This window comes from Phodopus roborovskii, unplaced genomic scaffold (assembly GCF_943737965.1).
Source record: "Phodopus roborovskii unplaced genomic scaffold, PHOROB, whole genome shotgun sequence".
NCBI classification, from domain to species: Eukaryota; Metazoa; Chordata; class Mammalia; order Rodentia; family Cricetidae; genus Phodopus; species Phodopus roborovskii.
The window spans coordinates 634,853-656,254 of record NW_026126424.1 but is presented as its reverse complement, the minus strand read 5'-3'; the positions used below and the strand labels follow the sequence as shown (position 1 = coordinate 656,254).

Genomic DNA, 21,402 nt, shown 5'->3' with positions numbered 1-21,402 from the left:
TATCAGACTGGCTCCATGAGCCACGCCCCCCCATGTTCAAGTCAGCAGTTTCTGTGGGTTTCTCCAGCCTAGTCTTAACCTCTTTGCTCATCACTCTTTGCTCTCTGCAACTGGATTCTAGGAGTTCATCTCAATGTTTAGCTCTGGGTTTCTGCTTCTGCTTCCATCAGATACTGGATGAAGGTTCTAGGATGGCATATAAGGTAGTCAATAATCTCATTATCGGGGAAAGACATTTAAAGTAGCCTCTCCACTTTTGTTTGGATTGTTAGTTGTGGTCATCCTTGTAGATCTCTGGACATTTCCCTAGTGCCAGATTTCTCTTTAAGCCTATTATGGCTCCCTCTAGTATGATATCTTTTTTCTTGTTCTCTATTTTTCCAAGCTCCTATCATGGTTATAATGATCTCTAATGTAGTTCTTTTTTTTTTTTTTTTTTTTTTTTTTTTCTTTTTTTGAAACTACTCTATTTTTAGACTGGGCTTGATCCTGGATAGCCCTCATACATTGTTTATTTATGGCTAATCATCCTTGGCTAATCATCTTCTTTTATTAGGTGTCCTTAATTAATTTGCATCCTAACTATTCCTGAATCTGGATAATGAATAATTGTGAATGCCGACAAAATGGGCTTTCTAATTGGTTCTAGACGTTTTTAGTGGAGAGAGAATGCAGGTGCCATTTGGGTTCTTACACTTGGTCATTGGTTTCCCAGCAAAGTGCCACTGGCCCTCACACACTGTCTCTTTACCTAAAGGCCAAGTCAAGAAAGCCATGCAAATCCAGTGCTGTTAATTGCTGTAGTAAGAAACATTTTAGCCTTTTACTTTTAAATCTCTGAAACAATTGCCGGATGAGCATGTTGTTAATATTAAATTGAACTTTCGGCTAAGGCTTTCAAGCTAACTTTATGCTTGAGTCAAGGCTACCATCAAGTGGGAACCAAGTCACAGCCTTTTACCAAGGTAAAATGGGAAATAACGCTTTCCCTTGTGAGTTTTTAAATGGCAGTTTTACTTATGTATATTTTTCTCACCACTTGTCCCTTTATTCATGCCTATGCCCATCTCTCCTTCAGGCCTCCTGTTTCTCGTCTGTCTCTCCTACTGTGACACAGTTTAGTGATAGACAAACACACACAAAAGAACACCACTGAAATGACAAGTGGCTGAGCCGTCATGTTAGTGTTAAAGTACCTTGTCAAGGGTTCTTTACTGAGATTTGACACACCAGTACTGCCACACATATATGGTGGGCCTACATTTTATGTTTTGTTTCCTTGATAATGATCAGGCAAAACAGGCTTACACCTCAGTAAATCTGTGCGCTGGGGACACTGATTTTTGAAAGCAAAGCATGTCTTCTAATATCACTTGCTTCTTTCAGAATTGCTTCATTCAAATTGTTATGTCCTCTCTGCAAATATTCGTGGAATATATATATGTTAATAGTCATATATTTTACTTCACAATAGCTTACTGTGGTCAGTGGTCAAGAGTTTTCTGAGCTTAAGAGAAGCCATGTATGTGTTTAAAATTATTAAAATCTTCAAACTATTCCTTCTAGAATTTTTGTAAGGACACCCAGGCCAAGCACACAACATTTGTAACATTTCATGTTAAAAACGTCCTCAATACTGTGTTTGCCTGAGTCGTTGCTTCTTCAAAGTAAGAATATTTTCTGAATATGTAGACTAAATTTAGCCATCTCCAATGTGGTCTGCTCTTTATGGATGGAACCCACTACTATGTCCATACAGAATCATTTGACAATTTGCCGAGTTGTACATGGCACATGATGTTTTTAGGTGGCATATGTTTGTTTTTGTTGACAGAACATGTCCTTTTTTTTTTTTTTTTTTTTTTTTTTTTGAGAAAGGAAAGATTTGTAAGACATCAAATGTTTCTTGCAAAACAATTTGATGAAATGAATGTAAATGAATCAGAAACATGTGAATTGTATTTCAATTAAAATTAATGAGTTTAAATAGGAGGACAGTACAGTGCTTGGGGGGAAAGAGTGTGGCAAGGCGGGAAGTGACATTTGTTTGGTTTTCATCAGTCCTGGGTTCTTGAAAAACATCCTACTACTGTGAATTCAGCTTCATGCAGATTCTCGAAAGTCAACTTAGGAAACTGTAAAGCAAGCTGATGATACAAGTTTATCTTATGTGTTCATGCACGTGGGACACTGCCACTGTGCAATCGTTTAAAACCGCCTTTAAAGTGAGGCGAATGGTTCCCGATGCTATTCTTTCAAAGGCAAACAAGAGGCTGTAAAGATGATAAAAAATCCATTTTCCCCAAGACTTACACATAAACTGCATCTCTACTTCCTCTTTCTAATTGAAGATAGTCAGACACACTCGGCAAACATGTAGCAGAAAAGAGAGAGGAGGAGAAGGAAGGAAGGAAGGAAGGAAGGAAGGAAGGAAGAAAGAAAGAAAGAAAGAAAGAAAGAAAGGAAGGAAGGAAGGAAGGAAGAAAGGAAAGAAAGCAAGCAAGCAACGTGTGGGGTCAGGACATCAAGTGGGATTTCATAATGGGAATACACAAACCAAAAATAATTATTTTAGAGACACAAACATTTTATCCACAGTTTCATCCTTCTATCATTTATGCACACTTCAAAGCAAATATCAAAGCTCTCAAAAATATGATTTACATTTGTAGTTAAAAATTAACGTATTTCTCTAAAAATCATAAAAAAATAATAAAATAAATGTAGACTAGGCCTGGTAATGCTTGCTCATAATCCCACTACTTAAGACAGAGACTGGAGAATTGTCACAATTTTAAATTTTAAGACCAGTCTGGTCCATGGTGAGGTCTAGCAAACATAGGCTACATAGTTAAACCTTATTCCAAAACAAAGGACCTATCTCAATGCTATCAGTTTAAGTGTCCTGTGTGATATTACAGTCTCTGAACATGTTCATGTCAAATGCCCCCAAAACTTCAAAAGCCAATGTTCATAACTGGAGTCCATATTTTACTTTTATATCTTAAGTTACTATCACATACAGCTCAAGAAGTTTTCAGGACTTATTGCTGGTAGAGAAATGCATTAATAACCGGACTTTTTTGAACAAGCAGAAGGCATGGTTGCTATAGTTGCTGTGAGGAGATCATGTGAGATGGAAGAGTCTTGTTGGGCTTCGAGAGAACTCTGACTAACTCAAGTCTGGCATCCCTCTTGTTATGCAGACACTGCTGTCATTCCATGGAGGGGATAGGAATGAGGCCAAGGTCCTTTGTTTTGTTTGGGGACACTGTTGCTGTTTGGTGTATTTCTCAAATCATTCTGGAAGAGTTTCTCCTTACCTTAACAGGCAGGGGTTGTAAGTTTTCTTAAAAGCGTTTTCTCTCTGATTGGGCAGATAACATGTTTTAGCTTCTAACATGATTGTTTGCCTGTTTCATTCTTCCTCCATCTTTCAATGGCAGTTGGGAATAGAGAGGTGAGGCTGCTTATGCATTCTGCAATTAGCGGCAATACAACAGTTACCTTCCTCTGAGTCTCCATACTCACTTATAGCAGGTGTCTATGAGTATGAAGTATAAACCTTAAATACAAAGGTGGCCAATGAAAATGCATGAGTAATTCATGTGCTTTTTTTTTAACTTTTACTTTAAAGTTTATTGCCTGTTTCATCTTTCTCACCAGCAAAAGCCAGCACTTACAAAGTCGTCAGCTAAGGTCACCCTGGAGAAACAATGTGCAGAACACCTCACAATGGTGTATTTCATTCAGGCATTGCAAACATGGCTTAGTTTCCCTTACGGTTTGCTGCCTTGATGCCTTCTCAGTGTCCAAGTACCTCACTCATTGCTTCCTGTGCTGTCCTATCTGATAACAGGCCTACCCTTGCAGTAGTGATAAGGAATGCGAAGTTGGACGATACTGCCACAGTCCCCACCAAGGATCATCAGCCTGCATGGTGTGTCGGAGGAAAAAGAAGCGATGCCATAGAGATGGCATGTGTTGCCCTGGTACCCGATGCAATAATGGTAAGAGTTCTCATCATGTGCTAAAAGAACTCTTTCTCATAAGCCTTTGTGGAAAGGTGATTTAATACTTCTTACAAAATTCACGTGTTGTGTGTCGAATCGCTAATAGTTTTGTTTGTTAAACATATAAATATCAAGACAAGTAGCATAGGTGTGAGTTCCTTGACCATGTTTACAAGAGTTTTATATTATAGTTGTTATATTGAAGAATTCCTAGGAGGGGAATACTAGGTGATGGGGTGACTGGCCCACCAAGTACAAATAATCTGTAGCCTTAAAAGAAAAGAAATAGTAGACACCAATTTAATTCTTCACCATGTTGCTATTCTAAGTATTTTGTATGTATTTACAATAATTTGAAGAAAATAATTCAGTTTTTATTCCTCATTTGTTGTTGTTTGCAGTGTCATTTGATATTTAAAAGGAAAAGTTCATATCTAGGAAGCTTGGCTTCAGAGCCAAAATATTATATCATTAATAAGGAAGTGATTGAATACATGAGCTAACAGATCAAAAGATAGATACATAATAGGTAGATTAAGAAATAGACAAATAAATGTCTTCCTAACACAGATCAGGATGGACATTATAAATTATAGAGTTGACCAGATCTGTTTAATCCTCATTTCCAGGCATCTGCATCCCAGTCACTGAGAGCATCCTGACCCCTCATATTCCAGCTCTGGATGGCACTCGGCATAGAGATCGGAACCATGGTCACTATTCCAACCATGACCTGGGATGGCAGAATCTAGGAAGGCCACACACTAAGATGTCTCATATAAAAGGTAGGACTACTTATACTTTCATGTTTGCTTATAGTTCCTTTCTTTTACAAAAAAGTAAAAGAAAACACAGTGTCTTGGTGTTTCTATTGCTGTGAAGAGACACCATGACCACAGCAACTATTATAAAAGAAAACATTTAATTGTGGTGTCTCACAGCTCAGAGGTTTAGTCCATTATCATCATGGCAGAAATCAAGGCATCATGCAGGCAGACATGGTGCTAGAGAAAGAGTTGAGAGTTCTTACATCTTGATTCACAGACAATAGGAAGTGATCTGACACTGGATGCTATCTTGAGGCCTCAAAGCCCACTTCCATAGTGAAGCACCTCCTCCAACAAGACTTACACCTATTCCAACAAAGACTCACCCCCTAAAAGTACCACTCCATTTGGAGGCCATTTCCTTTCCAACCACCATGCATAGATAGATAGATAATTCATTTTGATCCTATAAACCCATCATCAAAATGTTCATTAACAGGCAATTTTAAATTGAGTTTATTGATTTTTAATTTTGAAAATACTAGAGATTTCATAGAATTGTTGGAAAGTATATCTCAGGGGAAAGGCAGTGGCTGGACCTTCCATGCCATTGTCTAAGCATGCCTCTTCTTTCATATGAACATTGAGAAGGAACCTAAACAAACCTGTATGGTTCAAACCTATCAGAGAATAAAGCACTGTGGAAAATGCATGAGGAAATATTGCTGCTGGAGATGAAATTCATAGCCATGTCTTCACCTTTGTAGACTCAGGAAGTTGATTTCTCTAAGTAATCAAATGACAAGTTAACCACACCAATCCGTGAGAAAGAGTTGGTTGATAGTGGGGTGATATATCACTATAAAGTCTTCTTCCTCCCACTCACCAATAGCAAACTTGAATAGTGGGACATCATTTTACCAATAGCAAATTTTGCTGGCATGAAACACACTTATACTCAAAGGAGGCCTTCCCCGTGTGTATCTGAGAAGTATTCCTCTTTTAAGATGCTTAAAAGTGCCCCGTGTTCCATAAAACATTGTAGTAGAGCATCTCCTTGTTCTCAGGAATTACTGATGAGCTGCAGAGATCTGGTAAGTCATGATGCTGCACCTACCAAGACCCTGGATTATTTCCCATGCCTCTTATTTCTGTGTGTTCAAATCACTATATAATTGCCATTATGTGTGTCCTTCCTCATTCCAATAGGTATCTAAATCATGACACTATTGACAAATCTACCACGTATTTCAATACAACCACATATGAAATGCACTGAGTGCAAATAGAAAGAAATCTTGTGTTGCATGGCTAGTGAGTTGCACCAACATTTTGCAGTGGAAATAGTTACATCTAGGAAGCTAGATAATTTTGGACTTTGAACCAAATTTGCATCACCAAATTTTCTAACTAATGGTTCATAAAACCACAGACTTACCTACTCGTATAGGTCTCTTCTATGGCTGAGTTTTACAGTACAACAAAACTGAGGAGCTGTAACAGATCATTTAGTCTCAGAGTCTTACTGTGTTTGCATTCAGGCAACTAACACAAAAGTTTGACAACCCCTGCCTTATACTGAAGTACAAATCAATGATAACAAGATGTGTGTGGGAGGGCACTATTTGGTGACTTAATGTTTCAGTAAGTGCACATCAGATATTTTTTTAAATACCTTCCATTTAAATTTGAAACAAGCTTGTTTTACATGCCAATCCCAGTTACCCCACCATCCCGTCCTCCCCTGCCCCTTCCCCACAAACTCCCATACCATTCCTTTGCTGCTCCCCAGGGAGAGTGAGGCCTTCCATGAGGAGTCTTCAAAGTCTGTCATATCATTTGGAGCAGGCCCTTCCCCATGTGTCAGGTGAGGGAGTATCCCTCTATGTGGAATGGGCTCCCAAAGTGCATTCATATACTAGGGATAAATACTGATCCACTACCAGAGGCCCCATAGACTGTCCAGGCTAACACCACATTCAGGGAATCTGGGTGAGTCCTAGGCTGGTCTCCTAGCTATCAGACTGGAGTCCAAGAACTCCCCTGGATTCCACGAATTTGGCTCAGTGTTTAGCTATGGGTGTCTGCTTTTGCTTCCATCAGCTACTAGATGAAGGCTCTAGGATGGCATATAAGGTAGTCATCAATCTCATTATCGGAGAAGGGCATTTAAGGTAGCCTCCCCACTGTTGCTTAGATTATTTGTTGGGGTCATCTCTGTAGATCTCTGGACGTTTCTCTAGTGCCAGATTTCTCTTAAAACCTATAATGGTTCCTCTATTATGGTATCTCTTTTCTTGCTCTCCTCTATTCTTTCCCTCAGTCAATCTTCCTGGCCCCTCACGCCTACCTCTCCCCTACTCTTTCTCCTAACTTCCTTTCCCCTCCCCCATGCTCCCAATTTGCTTGGGAGATCTTGTCCCTTTCCCCTTCTCCAGGGGACTATGTATGTCTCTCTTAGGGCCCTCCTTGTTTCCTAGCTTTTCTGGCAGTGTGGATTGTAGGCTGATAATTCTTTTTGTTCTATGCCTAAAAACCATATATGAGTGAGTACATATGATGTTTGTCTTCTTGTGACTGGGTTACCTCACTCAAGATGTTTTTTTCTAGTTCCATTCATTTGCCTGTGAATTTCAAGATTCAATTTTTTGTTTGTTTTTGTTTTTTCCTTTCCACTGAGTAGTACTCCATTGTGTAAATGTACCACATTTTCTCCATCCATTCTTCAGTTGAAGGGCATCTAGGTTGCTTCCAGGTTCTGGCTATTACAAATAGTGCTGCTATCATGCTTTAAGTAAGTTTCTGGTTGCGCCTGAGTCTGATGGCTCTGATCTCAGCTGTCTGTCATCTCTCTGCTCTGTTCTGTCTCACAGCTTCTTGTAGGGTGTTTTCCCTACCAGTCCTTGTCGGAAGCATTTGCCTGGGTTTAAACCACTCCTCTCATTGCCTCCACTGGTGCTCTGGTATGACTGTGTTTCCTTCAACCTGCAGTTGCTTCCAGGTGGGACTATTAGGTTCTGCCTAGTGGATCTAGCCCCGGGATGCTAACATCACCTGCTCCGTGGGGGTCTCTCAGCCTAAATGTGGTAGAAGATTCATGCAGCTGATCCATCTCTTACAATTTTTAGTTCAGCCATCACACTAGTGACCCATTCTCTGTATTAAATAAATTGTGCTAATAATTCTGCTTTGATGGCTGGACCCAACTGATAAATGATGTCAAATTTCCCTGAGAATTTCAGCATTCTTGAGTCACACCTTTGCTTACACCTGTGAAATGACATCAAGTTCATTAGTTTGAAGCCAATCTTTCCCCTGCTAATAATTGTGCTAATAATTCTGCTTTGACGCCTGGACCCAACTGATAAATGATATCAAAATTCTCTGAGAATTTCAGCATTCTTGAGTCACACCTTTGCTTACACCTGTGAAATGACATCAAGGTCATTAGTTTGAAGCCAATCTTTCCCCTGCATGGGGGAAAATCGTCAGGAAACTACTGAAGTACAGGCTGGGGAGTTGACTCCATGGTAAAACTGCTTGTCTTGCAAACATGAGGACAGGAGTTCCAATCCTCAGAAGCCCTGTAAGTACTGGGTGGGACGTGGCAGCTTGTCTGTAATTAATTCCAGGCTCAAAAAAACTGAGACAGGAGATCCCCAGAACAAGCTGGCTAGCAAATCTAACCATATCAGCTAGCCCTAGGTTTGCTTAAGAGGCCTTACCTCAAAGAATAAGGTGGGGGGAGTGATGGAAGAGGATTTTCAGCATCACCTTCCATCCTTCACATTCACAAGTGCCCGTGTGCTTGCACAACCCCACAAACATGCACTCACACACAAGTAAAAAGCATGCATGCATACATATACATATATATATTTATACATATATATGTATATATATTACACACATTAATATACAGAGAGAGAAATAGAAAAAACTAGACTATGAGAGACTGAAGATAAACACAGTCTAGCTGTTCATATAAATGCCATATTCAGATGGTAGATAATTGAATGAGAGAAAAACAGACTTATGAGAATTAAAGTGATAACAAATTGTTTTGAATCTAAGACTTTTTATTAAAAGTGGCAACCCAGTACAAGATAATATAAGTGAAAGAATTTTCTGCGATTCTGATTGTAAAGTAGAAATTGCTGTCAAGCACTCTTGTACTCTTTTTGGTTCATGTTTTCTGTAGGACACGAAGGAGACCCCTGTCTGCGATCATCAGACTGCATTGATGGATTTTGCTGTGCTCGCCACTTCTGGACCAAAATCTGCAAACCAGTACTCCATCAGGGGGAAGTCTGCACCAAACAACGCAAGAAGGGTTCTCATGGGCTGGAGATTTTCCAGAGGTGTGACTGTGCAAAGGGCCTGTCCTGCAAAGTGTGGAAAGATGCTACCTACTCCTCCAAAGCCAGACTCCACGTGTGCCAGAAGATCTGACAAACACTGGGAGAGTTACCACTAGCAGACTGTGAATTTGTGTATTTAATGCATTATGGCATGATGGAAAATCCAGTTTGGAATGCAGGAGGACAAGGGATGTGGTAAGAATTTGGAGCATGAGAGAGAAGTGGGACTGAATGAAGTAGAGACGGTGTTTCCATTATGCAACTGTTCATGTAAATAATGTACACATTTGTGAAGATGCTATTATTAAAAGAAAGCACACCATGGGAATGACTGACAAACACCATGTGATTTTTCCAAGAGTTTGGCTTGAGCTAGAGGGGATATTTCCTTCAGATTGCAAATGGCTACAAAAATAACCTAAAGCCATATTTCTACTCAAAGTTATAGATAACATAAGATAATTTCTAAAACAAAGAAACTATGATAAATAGGAAGTGAAAATATGTAACATCGTTAATTTACATCACAGAAAGTCACCTTTATTTTGGAGCTCTGCTTTGACTTTTCAAATGAAGGCCTTGGTAGTCAAGAGAAAAAGGCCATCAATACTTTCCATATCACTTCCAGATGCAGGCATTTCTTAGACCTTAGAAAAAGATAAACATGTGTCTCCTCACACCACTCATTTCTTTTCTCAAAAAGTTAATTTCACCTGAATTAATAAAGACAGATGTAGGACAAAAACAGATCCTGCACTGTGAAGGAATGACATTTGTATCTCAAATGTGATCCCTACCTAAGCTAGAGCTATCAATTGTGTAGTACAAGCACAGGCCAGAATTTCACAGGTTGCAAAATCATTAAAGATGTCCAACACGTGTGGGAAACTGCATAATGGAGGAAGTACTGTTTTTCCAAAGCTTTGACATGCCCTGCATGTGATAGAACTAGACTGTTAAATACATTTATCTTTGCATAGCTGGAGAACGGTAGGGCAAGGCTGACACTAGAGGCTTGAGTGATACCTGTACTGAGTGGAGCACAGCAGAGAAGCAGCGGAAAACTCATCATTTGAGCAGGCTTTATGATCAAATGTCTGAAGCACTTCTTTTTTCTTTTCATTTTTCGAGACAGGGTTTTTCTGTGACTTGGTCTACAACTAGCTCTTGTAGACCAAGCTAGTCTCAAAATCAGCGAGATCCGCCTGCCTCTGCCTCCCGTGTGCCACCACTGCCCGGCCCACAGGCTGAATTTGTATGTGTGACACCAGAAACCCCACAAGTGAACTTGAAGCTCTCCATAGGGTTGGCTCTTCTTATGATACTTGAGCAGATGAGCTCAGTGCCATGCAACTTGCCCTCCCTAACCTCAAACTATGTTATAGTTTCGAGGTTCTAAAATAATTTAATACGAAGGGCTCTCTAATATGAGTTCTCTTAAGCCAGTCCTCCCTTAAACCAATGTCCTCCCTAAGCTTTGGACTGACGATGCCTTCAGAAGTTTCTATACTAGCCACTCAATGGAATTTTGTTGCCAAAGATGTAGTTTCTATTTTCTGCAACCATTGAGAGTTAAAAAGTAGTAACAAGTGAAATCAACATTATCTCTCATCTATAGAAATTCTCTTAAGTGGCTTTACTTCTTTCTGATTTTAAAAAGTTCTAAATATTATGTCTAGAACATAAACTACAAAAAAAAGGTTATTGTGCCATCACTTAGGATCTTGTAGACCCCACATCACTTTCTTGTGTTACTGAAATCCCATGTGCAAACTCAAAGTTCAGCCCCTGCAGAGTTTCAGCTTCCAGCACACATTTCACCAGGATGGGGATAGTTTGTGCTCCACATGCTTTGCTAGAGCAAACAACAACAAAACATAAGCTAATTCATCCAAAACCCCAAATTTGTTATATGAGCTTGGTGATATGAAAAAAAATGTAACCTTTTGGTCAGAATTTCCTATATAGGAATAACACAATCTAGCTTCCACATTATTTCCCTTATATTCACCCTCTCAAAAATTATTATTTGAAATAATTTATTTACAGGAAATGTTAATGAGATGTATTTTCTTATAGAGATGTTTCTTACAGAAAGCTTTGTAGCAGAATATATTTGCAGCTGTCGACTTTGTAATTTAGGGGAAATGTATAATAAGATAAAATATATTAAATTTTTTCTCTGTCAAAAAATTGAATGCAAAGTGTCTGTGTCTTCTTATGGGAGAAAAAAAATGCTCACAGACTCCTAAATTCCTGGAGTTTCAGCTGGGTGTGGTGTGAGTCTTCAGCTTGTAGGAGAACCATCTGAATGTCAGCACCATGGGGTGGCCCAGCTTATTGTTACCAAGACAAAATGAGTGCAATTGCTATCATGAGGTTAAGCCAACATAGCCCCACTTGTAATTTCCACCCACTCATTATTCCATTGCCTTCAGGACCCTCTCTACAAACTTCTTCAGAAACACTTGAAGACAGTGCCGTAGTCCCTACAAGCTTCTCTCTTAGGAGAAGTTTTCCAAAATGAAAAACCTAGTATGTTTAGTGTATTCATTCCTTTCCATACCCTGTAAAACTGCTACCACTGCAGAGGGAAGGCGACCCATTTGTGTGGGCCCGATTAACCCCATATTCTTCCTGGCAAGGTGGTTTCTCTTCTGCTTTCTCAGCCTTAAGTGCTCAGTGTGAATCAGACGTGCATGTAACAGCCCGTGTTTTAGTGTGTGTAGAAATGCAAAGAACAGACATTCTGTGACAAAGTGGGATGGATCACATGCAGCTATAGGCAGAATAGTCCCAGGGCTACAAGAAAGAGTTAAAGATCCCTGAAGCACGGCTAAACACTTTCCACATCATTTTAATCAGTCACTTAGGGTATTCCTAGTCATTCATCCCCTCAAATTGAGAACATTTGTATTTCCTTGTGAAAATGTATTTTTAGATTCTAGCATTCATATGAGTGACATTCTTTTTCTTTTCCACTCGACTAAATGACATGCTCTGAGAAATGACAAATGTCCTCATTTTCTTTTTTTAACTGAAAAGTACCTAACTGCCCTTTATCATTTGGAGAACAATTATTTAGTTATATTTCTTCCTTCAAATTCAGGCTGGTTAAGAACACAGGTCTTTCAAAAGGCCAGATGGCCTTCCAGTACTCTGTTGTAGATAAAATTAATATTAGAGAATATGACATGCATTTATGGACAAGTGTCTTTAAAAAAATTAAGCACTGGTGTGAGAATGGGAACACCTGACACTGAACTCCACCAGTCTTGTGCTGTGTGAACTTTCTCATCAAATTTCCAACACAGACGGACAGAGCAGAGTGACATATGTCCATCCAGAGTTAGTGAAAGTTGAAGGAGCAACAAAGTGAGCCACACATTTCCCATTAGAGAATTTTATTTAAAATTCCCCTAAACTGAACAACTCATATTGAGAACTGAGGGATGAAATGAAGCAGAAATTACCACTAGACTCAATATTAAGTGAATATTCAAGTTATACAAGAAGATTACACCATATACAACCCCACCCCATTGCATACCATTATATAAAAACCATCCCCACATTATGAAAGTCGTGTCTTGAAAAAAAATGTGGCCTGCTGGCTACCAATGTGGTACCATGGCTTGAATATGACTTTTGTCCCATCCAAGACCCATGTGTAGGCAACTTGATGACCTGAGGGGCAGTGTTGGATAGGTGGGCCTAGTTGAATATCCAAATTCCCATGAGTCATTGGCGGCATGCCTTCAGGAAGTAAGTATAGTAGGGCCCAAATCTCTCTCAGTTTCTGATTTAAGATATACCAATTTGTTTCCAGATGCACACCAAACTTTACTATCAATGTCATGAGGCAAAGTATCCCAGAGTTCTCACCATATGCTTGTATTATACTGTTGGACTTTCTGCTTGCAAAATGGAGGAAAATTGCTAACTAAATTAATTCCAAGATTACTTTGTTTCCAGATCTGGAAAATAACTCCCCGTTCTTTTTATGATATCAACTATGTCTGTTATATCATTTAACATAACAGATTTTGCAGTAAAAATAACTGCCACATTCAGTATCCAATAATAGAATGCACAAGTGTATTTTAGTAACAATAAAATATAATGTAGAGAAACCCCACAGTTCAACATAGCATTTCTTCCATCAAAATTCCTTGGAGAGAAACTGAACTTCAAAAAGTAAATTATCTTGCATGTTAGACTAAATCAAAACAAGTTGAGGGCCAATGGAATTAACTTGTGCAATCATTATCCTCCTTTTAAACTGAGTCTCAAGCAACCAAACTGCACATTTTCTCTTCATCATTCTGTATTCTGAAGGGTTCTTGGTGTCATAACTAGAACTCCTTGAGCAGCTGTGGCCAAGATGTTCTCTTAGCTGACTGTAGATCCAGTAGGACATCACGGATTTATTCATTCAATCTCTGATATAGCTAGCCTTTAACAAAGTCTGCTGAATTTTGAGAACACAAAATACGAAGACAAAGTTCCTACCACATTAAAATCAAGATGTTCTCGGGTTCTTAGACCTGATGTCTTTATCGAAGTCCAGTCAGAACATATAGGGCTTAAGAGTTTTCAGAGGCCCCAATAAAGGTATATTGGATTAAGTGAAGATTATGCATTCATACCACAGAATATGGTCTTTGAATTGTTCCTTCCTTTATAAAAGATTGGTCAAGTTTAGAGACTTGCCATGAGGTTAACCTCATTAGTGTTTCCTTCTCCTATGCCTGGCATATTTAGAGTACAACTAGTGCTTAATTGGAAATAGGTTTTGTTGAATGGCATAGCCTCCATAATCTCTTTCAAGATAACATCTTTAGGTCCATGTCTCTGTGTGAATTTTCAGTGATTCATGTTGTTGAAACATGTATTCCCATCATCCACATATTTGTTCTCATTGTAAGGTAATAAACAATATGTTAGTAAAACATATTTCTGAATTAAAATTGTTCCTACTATTTTGGAAAAATATTTTCAGAAATGTCATTCTCCAAAGGTCCCAGGGAATTCTCTTTCTGTAGTTTAAATATTGTTTGTGTTCCCAAGAGGATTACATGTTGGGGTCATTAAGGTGGTGGTGTGGGCCATTAGCAGGTAAGTCTTAGTTGGAGGTGCTTAGGTCATTGAGGTTACTCCCCACAGAAAGGACTGTGGGATCCTCTGTGTCCTTTGGATGCCACTTACTCTGTCAGGGACTCTGCCATCTCTATCTGCCCTTTGCCATAGGTCTTTAAACAGATCTCAGATGCTAGAGGCATCATGCAAACTAGTGAAGTAAATGATTTCATCTTTATATTGCAGTTAATATTTTACCAAGATAGGTAGGGGAGAACTAAATAGGAAATATGTTAGCGATATAGGACACTATGAATAAAACCAGCATAAGGGAAGGAAGAAAAAAGGAAATGATTGGGGTTACACTTTAAAATCCCTGGTCAATGAATGTCTTTCAGGATAAAGTCTGCGAATACTGAGTGAACTCAAGTGAACTGAAGGGATGATTATTGAAGGTCTAAAGGAACAGTGAAACAGCAGAAGAACAAATGCATGTATTTGTCAGTGGGATGCAGGTGACTGGAGCAGCCTGGGATGAGATGAATGACACAAAAACAGATGGTAGAGAACTCTGTTGTCACCATCAGTTTTATTTGAAAAAGATGGAGCTGTTAATAGCTTTGGAAGGTTTTTTAAGGACCAGGATCCTGATCAGAGATTGGACAGTAGGACACCTAGGCAGGATCTCATGGCTGCTTAAATTAGTGAGGAAAGGGAGAATTTATGAGACATGGCTGGATTTAGGATATAGAGAATTACCTGGTCTAAGTGTTATGCTAGATGAAAGTTATTGATGAAAGAATCTTTGAGTCCAGTATTATAATAAAGAATATAGGAAAAGAAACTGCTCTTGAGGGAAATTTAAACAATACTCTCTACTCTATACTTAGTATATGAATATTCTATGTATTTAATATATAAAATAACTGCCTTAGAACAGTACAAATAAATGTTTAGGAAGCTGTCATAAGTAAATCTGTTACCAGCCACTCTGAGATCTTACAAGATTCCATGCATTTGGTTAGATACACTTAAGGAAATGGTTGTAGAAAAATAAAGGGATGTGAGAAGGACAGGATGATATAGGGAACACAAGAAACCCAAGATAGAATGCAGGCCAAGCCAAATTTAAGGGCAGATATAAAAAAGAGATGCGTCAACTTAAGGCTGGAAATCCTGAAGGGCGCTAATAAGGAATTTCAATTTGATACAGATGTCAAAGAGTGTCAAGAAAAACTCACGAGGAGAGACAAGTTGACTCACAGCAGTAGGTCTAGAAAATTACTTTAGCAAAGGGTGTAGCTCAGGCAACATTCCCATTGACAACGGGCCAATGAATTGCATTAAAGGCCAATTTGTCAAAGCAAGTCATAGCTCTCTTTGAACATTAAGTAAGTGTATAGTGCTGTGCCTGGGAATTCTAAAGAAATAACAATATGCAAGTAATTGAAGTACTTTCATGAGAAATACACTTGCCATCACGCCTCTCACACATACGTCATGAATACCGCAGCACACAACCTTTTAAAATGTCCTGGGGTCATCATTTCTTATAGATGCCATGGGCTTGTTTTATTTGCTCCACACCTTCCCACTTCACTGCACCTGTTACACCAGTCATCATCCTGTTTCTTAATGGCCAGGCAGTCTCTGGGGGCTCGTAACAGATGGAGAACATCAGGTCGGCACAGCACATGCAGGATATTCTAAGTCCTACTTAAGCGTTTCAGACGAACATTGAAATTGAGATCGTTTTGTCTTCCATTTCTTTTTCTGCCTTGTCTATCACTTCTGCCAGCTGTGTTCTTTCTGTTCCAATAGCCTTTGATTCTGTGCCTGGTTGTGTGCCATTCTTAAAGCTGATTTAGACATCAGTAAGAACAAGTAATGTCTATGGCAATCTCATATTCAATTCGTTTAGCACACATCCATGTCTTGCAAGTTTTCAGGATTCTTTTATGATATCTGAGAAGAAAACACAGAGACTCTCTTTTACATGTTCTAAGGGAATCTGGAATTCTTGTGGGAAGTAAATACTCCAGTATATGCTGGGATTCCGTTAAGACTTAAAATTTAACCTTAGCTATGTAAAGACAGTGTGTGTGTGTGTGTGTGTGTGTGTGTGTGTGTGTGTGTGTGTGTGTAATACATGTTAAAGCTATTTCTTCAATATTATAACATTGCTCAAAAGACTGTTTTCATGTTATAGAAAGAATAGGTCCTTCATAGAGAAAAAAGCCCCACAGCAAACCTACTCAGTAGAACAGGCCAAGAGGTGGGCCGTCTGGAAGAAGACAAAGGTGATCCAAGAAACTACTCAAGCACACAGACTTTCCTCATAGGGACACAGAATCAGTAGCCTTGAACAAACCAAATGAAGGAAATGCTAAGGACTGAACATGGAAACAAGGGATGGTGTTGTAGGACATCTAGTGACTTGAGGACTGCCTAACAATATTGTTATAGTTCAATGTGATTTTCTGATCACAATGATCATTTATACCTTCTAGCAACAAGAATTGTTCCTAAGGACTCACCTGTAGGCTACAGGCACAGTGACAATGACAGTAACCCTACATTTATAATGCCATTTGTATTTTGCCTCGGAATACTTCCCTGCACTAGTGGTTGCAATGAGCCTGCCATCCTTTCCGATGACCATTTACTGTGTACCACACTGCTAGGTTAACGGAAGACACGCAACACTACACTTTAGTCTTCACAGCAACTGCCCTGGAGCTAGGAGAAGAGTCGGGGTTTAAAACCATGATGTTCTGAGGTCGTGGTTTTCATTCTTAACCAGAAGCTTAGGCTGTTTCTATTTGAAGTAACTGGACTTCTGCGTGGCCTTCTTGCTGTCACAAAATCATGTGAGTATTAGGTCAGATGCTTAAGGCTGTCTTTGTCTATCACTATAACTGTACTATACTGTTTCCTAAAGCATCTTTCCTAAGTTTCCTCAACAACAGAATAGCTACAGCTGAAATTAAGGCAAATATGTCTCCCTCTTTCCCACCACCCAGTAGCTATTCATTCCTGGTGGTTTCTTTTCAGAGGACAAATATAACCATCTCTCAGTATTCCAGACAGTGTTAACAAAAGCAGGTTGTGGCTATTAACACAACTTGCAGTCAACTGACATGAAGGCAATTGAAGGAAAATCCAAACTTTCAAGTTTCAAAAAGCTTATGACAATCAGCAATGTGTAGCTAGGTATAGACTAAGACTGAGACTCTCTGACATCCACTGGATCTCAAGCCCCCTGCAGTCTACAGCTGTGACAGCGGAATTCAATAGAAAACCAAATTTGTATTTTAAAAATATTAATTAAAATTATTTGAAGAATTCTAGAAGAAGTTCAGATAGTCTTTACAAGTTAACTGTTTTAGAAAATTTCCTCGAAAATACTCCTTTTTTCAAAAGTCTGTCTAAGATTCCTGACCTCATTCTCTGTCCTATGACCATCTTCAGATCAATATCTGTTTAGGGAACACATGGAATAACTACACATAATGAAAATAATTGAGTGTGTATCATTCTGTGAGGGAAACTGAAATGCAGAGTGAACAAAAGAACTCTCCTAGGTCACTGGCTTGTGAAGGGGGTGGTCAGAGGAAGCAGAGGTGGGCAGGTGGGTGAGGCTTGGACTCCATACTCCGGCTCTACCAGAAGCTGAGTTCACTTCTGTATGATTTAAAATCATTGTTTCATATTCCTTTGTACAGTGTGGCTGAAAATTCATCAGTTTTGAGGAGGCTGGTTTTTCATCTCAGCAATAGCTTTTTGTTGGTGTGATCTCATCAGCCACCAAGTCAGTTCAGCTCCAAGGAGAGGAAAGTGGGGCTGTTTCCTTGGTTCAGACCCTGCTTCCTTAAAAGTAGCCCATAGGGAGCTGGGGGCTGGGAAGATGGCTCAGTGAAGAAGAGCTTGTGTTGCTCTAACAGAGGATCCAGACTTCAGTGCCCTCACTCACACCAGGCAGCTGGAATGACATTAAACTCCAGCCCCAGAGGGCCTGCCCCACCATGGCCTCTGTGAGCACATGCATTCATGTGTAAATACCCCCATACAAACCCAATACATACATCTAATTTTAATTTCTTTTAATTTAAACAAATATATTTGAAGAATAGTTTTCACTAGAATCGGAAAGGTGTACATAAGGCAAGTTTTTGTTGTTGCTTTGTTTGGTTTTTTTTCTTTCAAGGAAAGGAAAAACTTGAAAAATCAGTTTTGGAAAAGATAAAGGCTTTGTCTGACCATAATTTTCTAACAAGACACATGTTAAATGAGTAAAACTTTAAACTGATTTTGGCCAGTTTATACCTGGCTTCTACTAAAAAAAAAAAAAAAAAAAAAAAAATCCCAACTCTATTATTAGATTGATATTGTTTCAGAGAATCACTTATATTTGAGACAAATCATGATGTGAAAATGATCAAGGTATCTGACTTGCCGGATTATCTATGTTTTTCTCCTGTATCCCGGGAGACTGATGGGCAGATGGACACGTGCTTCACGCTCAGGACTCTGTTCCTCAAGTTTCTTTTCTTCTTTTTTTATTTATTTTATATAACAAAGTCCATTTAAATGAAAACAAACATTTATGGACAATATTTGGGAATTTGGGCGTAGTTCTTTCCAAACTACTTCCTGCTGGTAAGGGGCGCTATCTTGGGGGATTCGAAGAAGATTCAGAAATCCTGGCTGTAGTCTGTAGGGCTGTTTTGTCCAGCTGTTTTGAATGTAGGATCACCTGGTACTCTGTTTCAGGCTGTCTGGCGTGATCAAACCACATTAGTCTGGAAGGAGTCCACAGCTTTTCATTTTCTGTGGAAACAAAAATAGAAATCCTTTTCCCCAGTAATTTGTCCTTGAACTTAAATTTTGGAGTCAAAGCATTTTTTTTATTTAATTTATTATTTTACATGTCGATCCCAGTTCCCTATCCCTCCCTCCTTCTCCCCCTGACTCCCTCCTTCTCTCCCTCCCTCCTTCCCTCCCTTTTACCCTCTCTGCCCTCTCACATGCATTTTAACCACCCTCCCCTCCCATCCCCCATCCCAATTCCATATGTAGGGGAATGCCATCCAGTTGGGGTCATGTAGGTCTGACAGGTCCTGTGAAGTAGGGACTAGGGCTTCTCTCCTGTCTCTAGGTTAAGGCAGTTGTCCCTCCATGGGGGATGTGTTCGCAAAGTCCTTTTGTGCACCAGGGCTGGCTCCACTGTCTGAGGTCCCTTAGACTGCTCAGTCCTTCTGGCTGAGACCCATATTCAGGGGGGCCTGAGTCAGTCCCATGCTGGCTTCCCAGCTATCAGTCTGGTGGACAGTTAGCTCCTCAATGTTCAGATCAGCTGTCTCTATGTGTTTCTGCTGTCTGGTCTTGTCCTCTCCATCTGCATCTGGGTTCTAGTTCGACTCAGTGTTTATATATGGGTGTTTGATCCCATATATTAGTTGAGGGCTCCATGGAGAAGTTAGTTGTTGATCTCACTCTCCGGGAAGGGCATTTATGGTAGCCTTTCCATGGAAGCTCAAATTGTTAGTTGGGAGCAGTCTTGTAGGTCTCTAGACCTTTCTTTGTGTTCAACTTTATCTTCAAACCAAAACTGGCTCCCTCTTTTATGTTCTCTCTCTGTGTCTCTTTCTCTCTCTCTCTCTTTCCTGTCTTCTATTCCTAACCAGGTTCAATCTTCCTGGTCACACATGTTTTCCTTTCCTCCCCCTCGTTTTCTCCTACTTCTCTCTCCATTCGCTGCCCCCCCCCCACTTCCCCTGAGCTCTGGGGGGACTTGTCCCTTCCCAGTTTTGTGAGGGACTTTATATGACTCTCTTAGAATACACCTTGTATCCTACCTAGTTCCTCTGGTGGTGTGAATTATAGGCTGGTGATCTTTGATCTAGGTCTAAAATCCATATATGAGTGAGTACATACTGTGTTCCTCTTTTTGTGACTGGGTTATCTCATTCAGGATGGTTTCTTCAAGTGCCATCCACTTGCCTGCGAATTTCAAGATACCATTATTTTTTTCTGCAGAGTAGTATTCCATTGTGTAGATGTGCCACATCTTCATTAACCATTCTTCAATTGAGGGGCATCTAGGAGACTTTAAGCTCTACTACAGAGCTATAGTTCTGAAAACTATATTTGCATAAAAATAGACAGGTAGACCAATGGAATCGAATTGAAAATCCTGATATTAACCCACAACCTATGAACACCTGATTTTCGACAAAACAGCTAAAATTATACAATGGGGCGAAGACAGCATCTTCAACAAATGGTGCTGGCACAATTGGATGAGGGTGTGTAGAAGACTGCAGATAGACCCATATCTGTCGCCATGCACAAAACTCAAGTCCAAATGGATCAAAGACCTCAACATCAATCCAGCCACATTTAACCTCTTAGAAGAGAAAGTAGGAGGTAACCTTGAACAAATTTGTATAGGAGACTGCTTCCTAAACATAATAACTCCAGGGGCACAGACACTGAGAGAAACAATTAATAAATGGGACCTCTTCAAACTTAGACGCTTCTGTAAGGCAAAGGACACAGTGGACAAGACCAAACGGCAGCCCACAGACTGGGAAAAGATTTTCACCAATCCTATATCCGACAAAGGGCTGATCTCCAAAATATACAAAGAACTCATGAAACTAGTCAACAAAACACCAAATAACCCTATTAAAAAATGGGGTACAGAACTGAAGAATTCTCAATAGATGAAATCAAAAAGGCTGAAAGACACTTAAGAAAATGCTCCACATCCTTAGCTATCAGGGAAATGCAAATCAAAACAACTTTGAGATACCATCTTACTCCTGCCAGAATGGCTAAAATTAGAAACACCAATGATGACTAATGTTGGAGAGGATGTGGAGAAAGAGGAACACTCCTCCACTGCTGGTGGGAGTGCAAACTCATACAGCCATTTTGGAGATCAGTATGGCAGTTCCTCAGCAAAATGGAAATTAGTTTACCACAGGACCCAGCAATGCCCCTCTTAGGCATATACCCAAATGATTCACATCCATGCAACAAAGACATTTGTTCAACTATGTTCATAGCAGCACTATTTGTAATAGCAAGTTCCTCAAGTTTCTTAACAGGGTTTGGCTAACAGGAAATGCCCGTGGCCTCCAAAAGCAAGAAACTAGGACTTAGCCACACCCCTCT

At 39.6% G+C, this 21,402-nt stretch overlaps 1 protein-coding gene across 1 annotated transcript in view; it reads left to right on the top strand.

Annotated features, from left to right (window-relative positions):
• The window catches only part of Dkk2 (dickkopf WNT signaling pathway inhibitor 2), a 91,339-nt gene extending 81,974 nt beyond the window's left edge, over positions 1-9,365 (top strand). Inside the window, exons 2-4 of the mRNA XM_051185489.1 lie at positions 3,860-4,010; positions 4,643-4,798; positions 8,982-9,365. Coding sequence (XP_051041446.1) covers positions 3,860-4,010; positions 4,643-4,798; positions 8,982-9,232 — 558 coding nt within the window. The 3' untranslated portion in view covers positions 9,233-9,365. The remainder of the gene's footprint in view (positions 1-3,859; positions 4,011-4,642; positions 4,799-8,981) is intronic.
• The last annotated feature ends 12,037 nt before the right edge of the window (positions 9,366-21,402 follow it).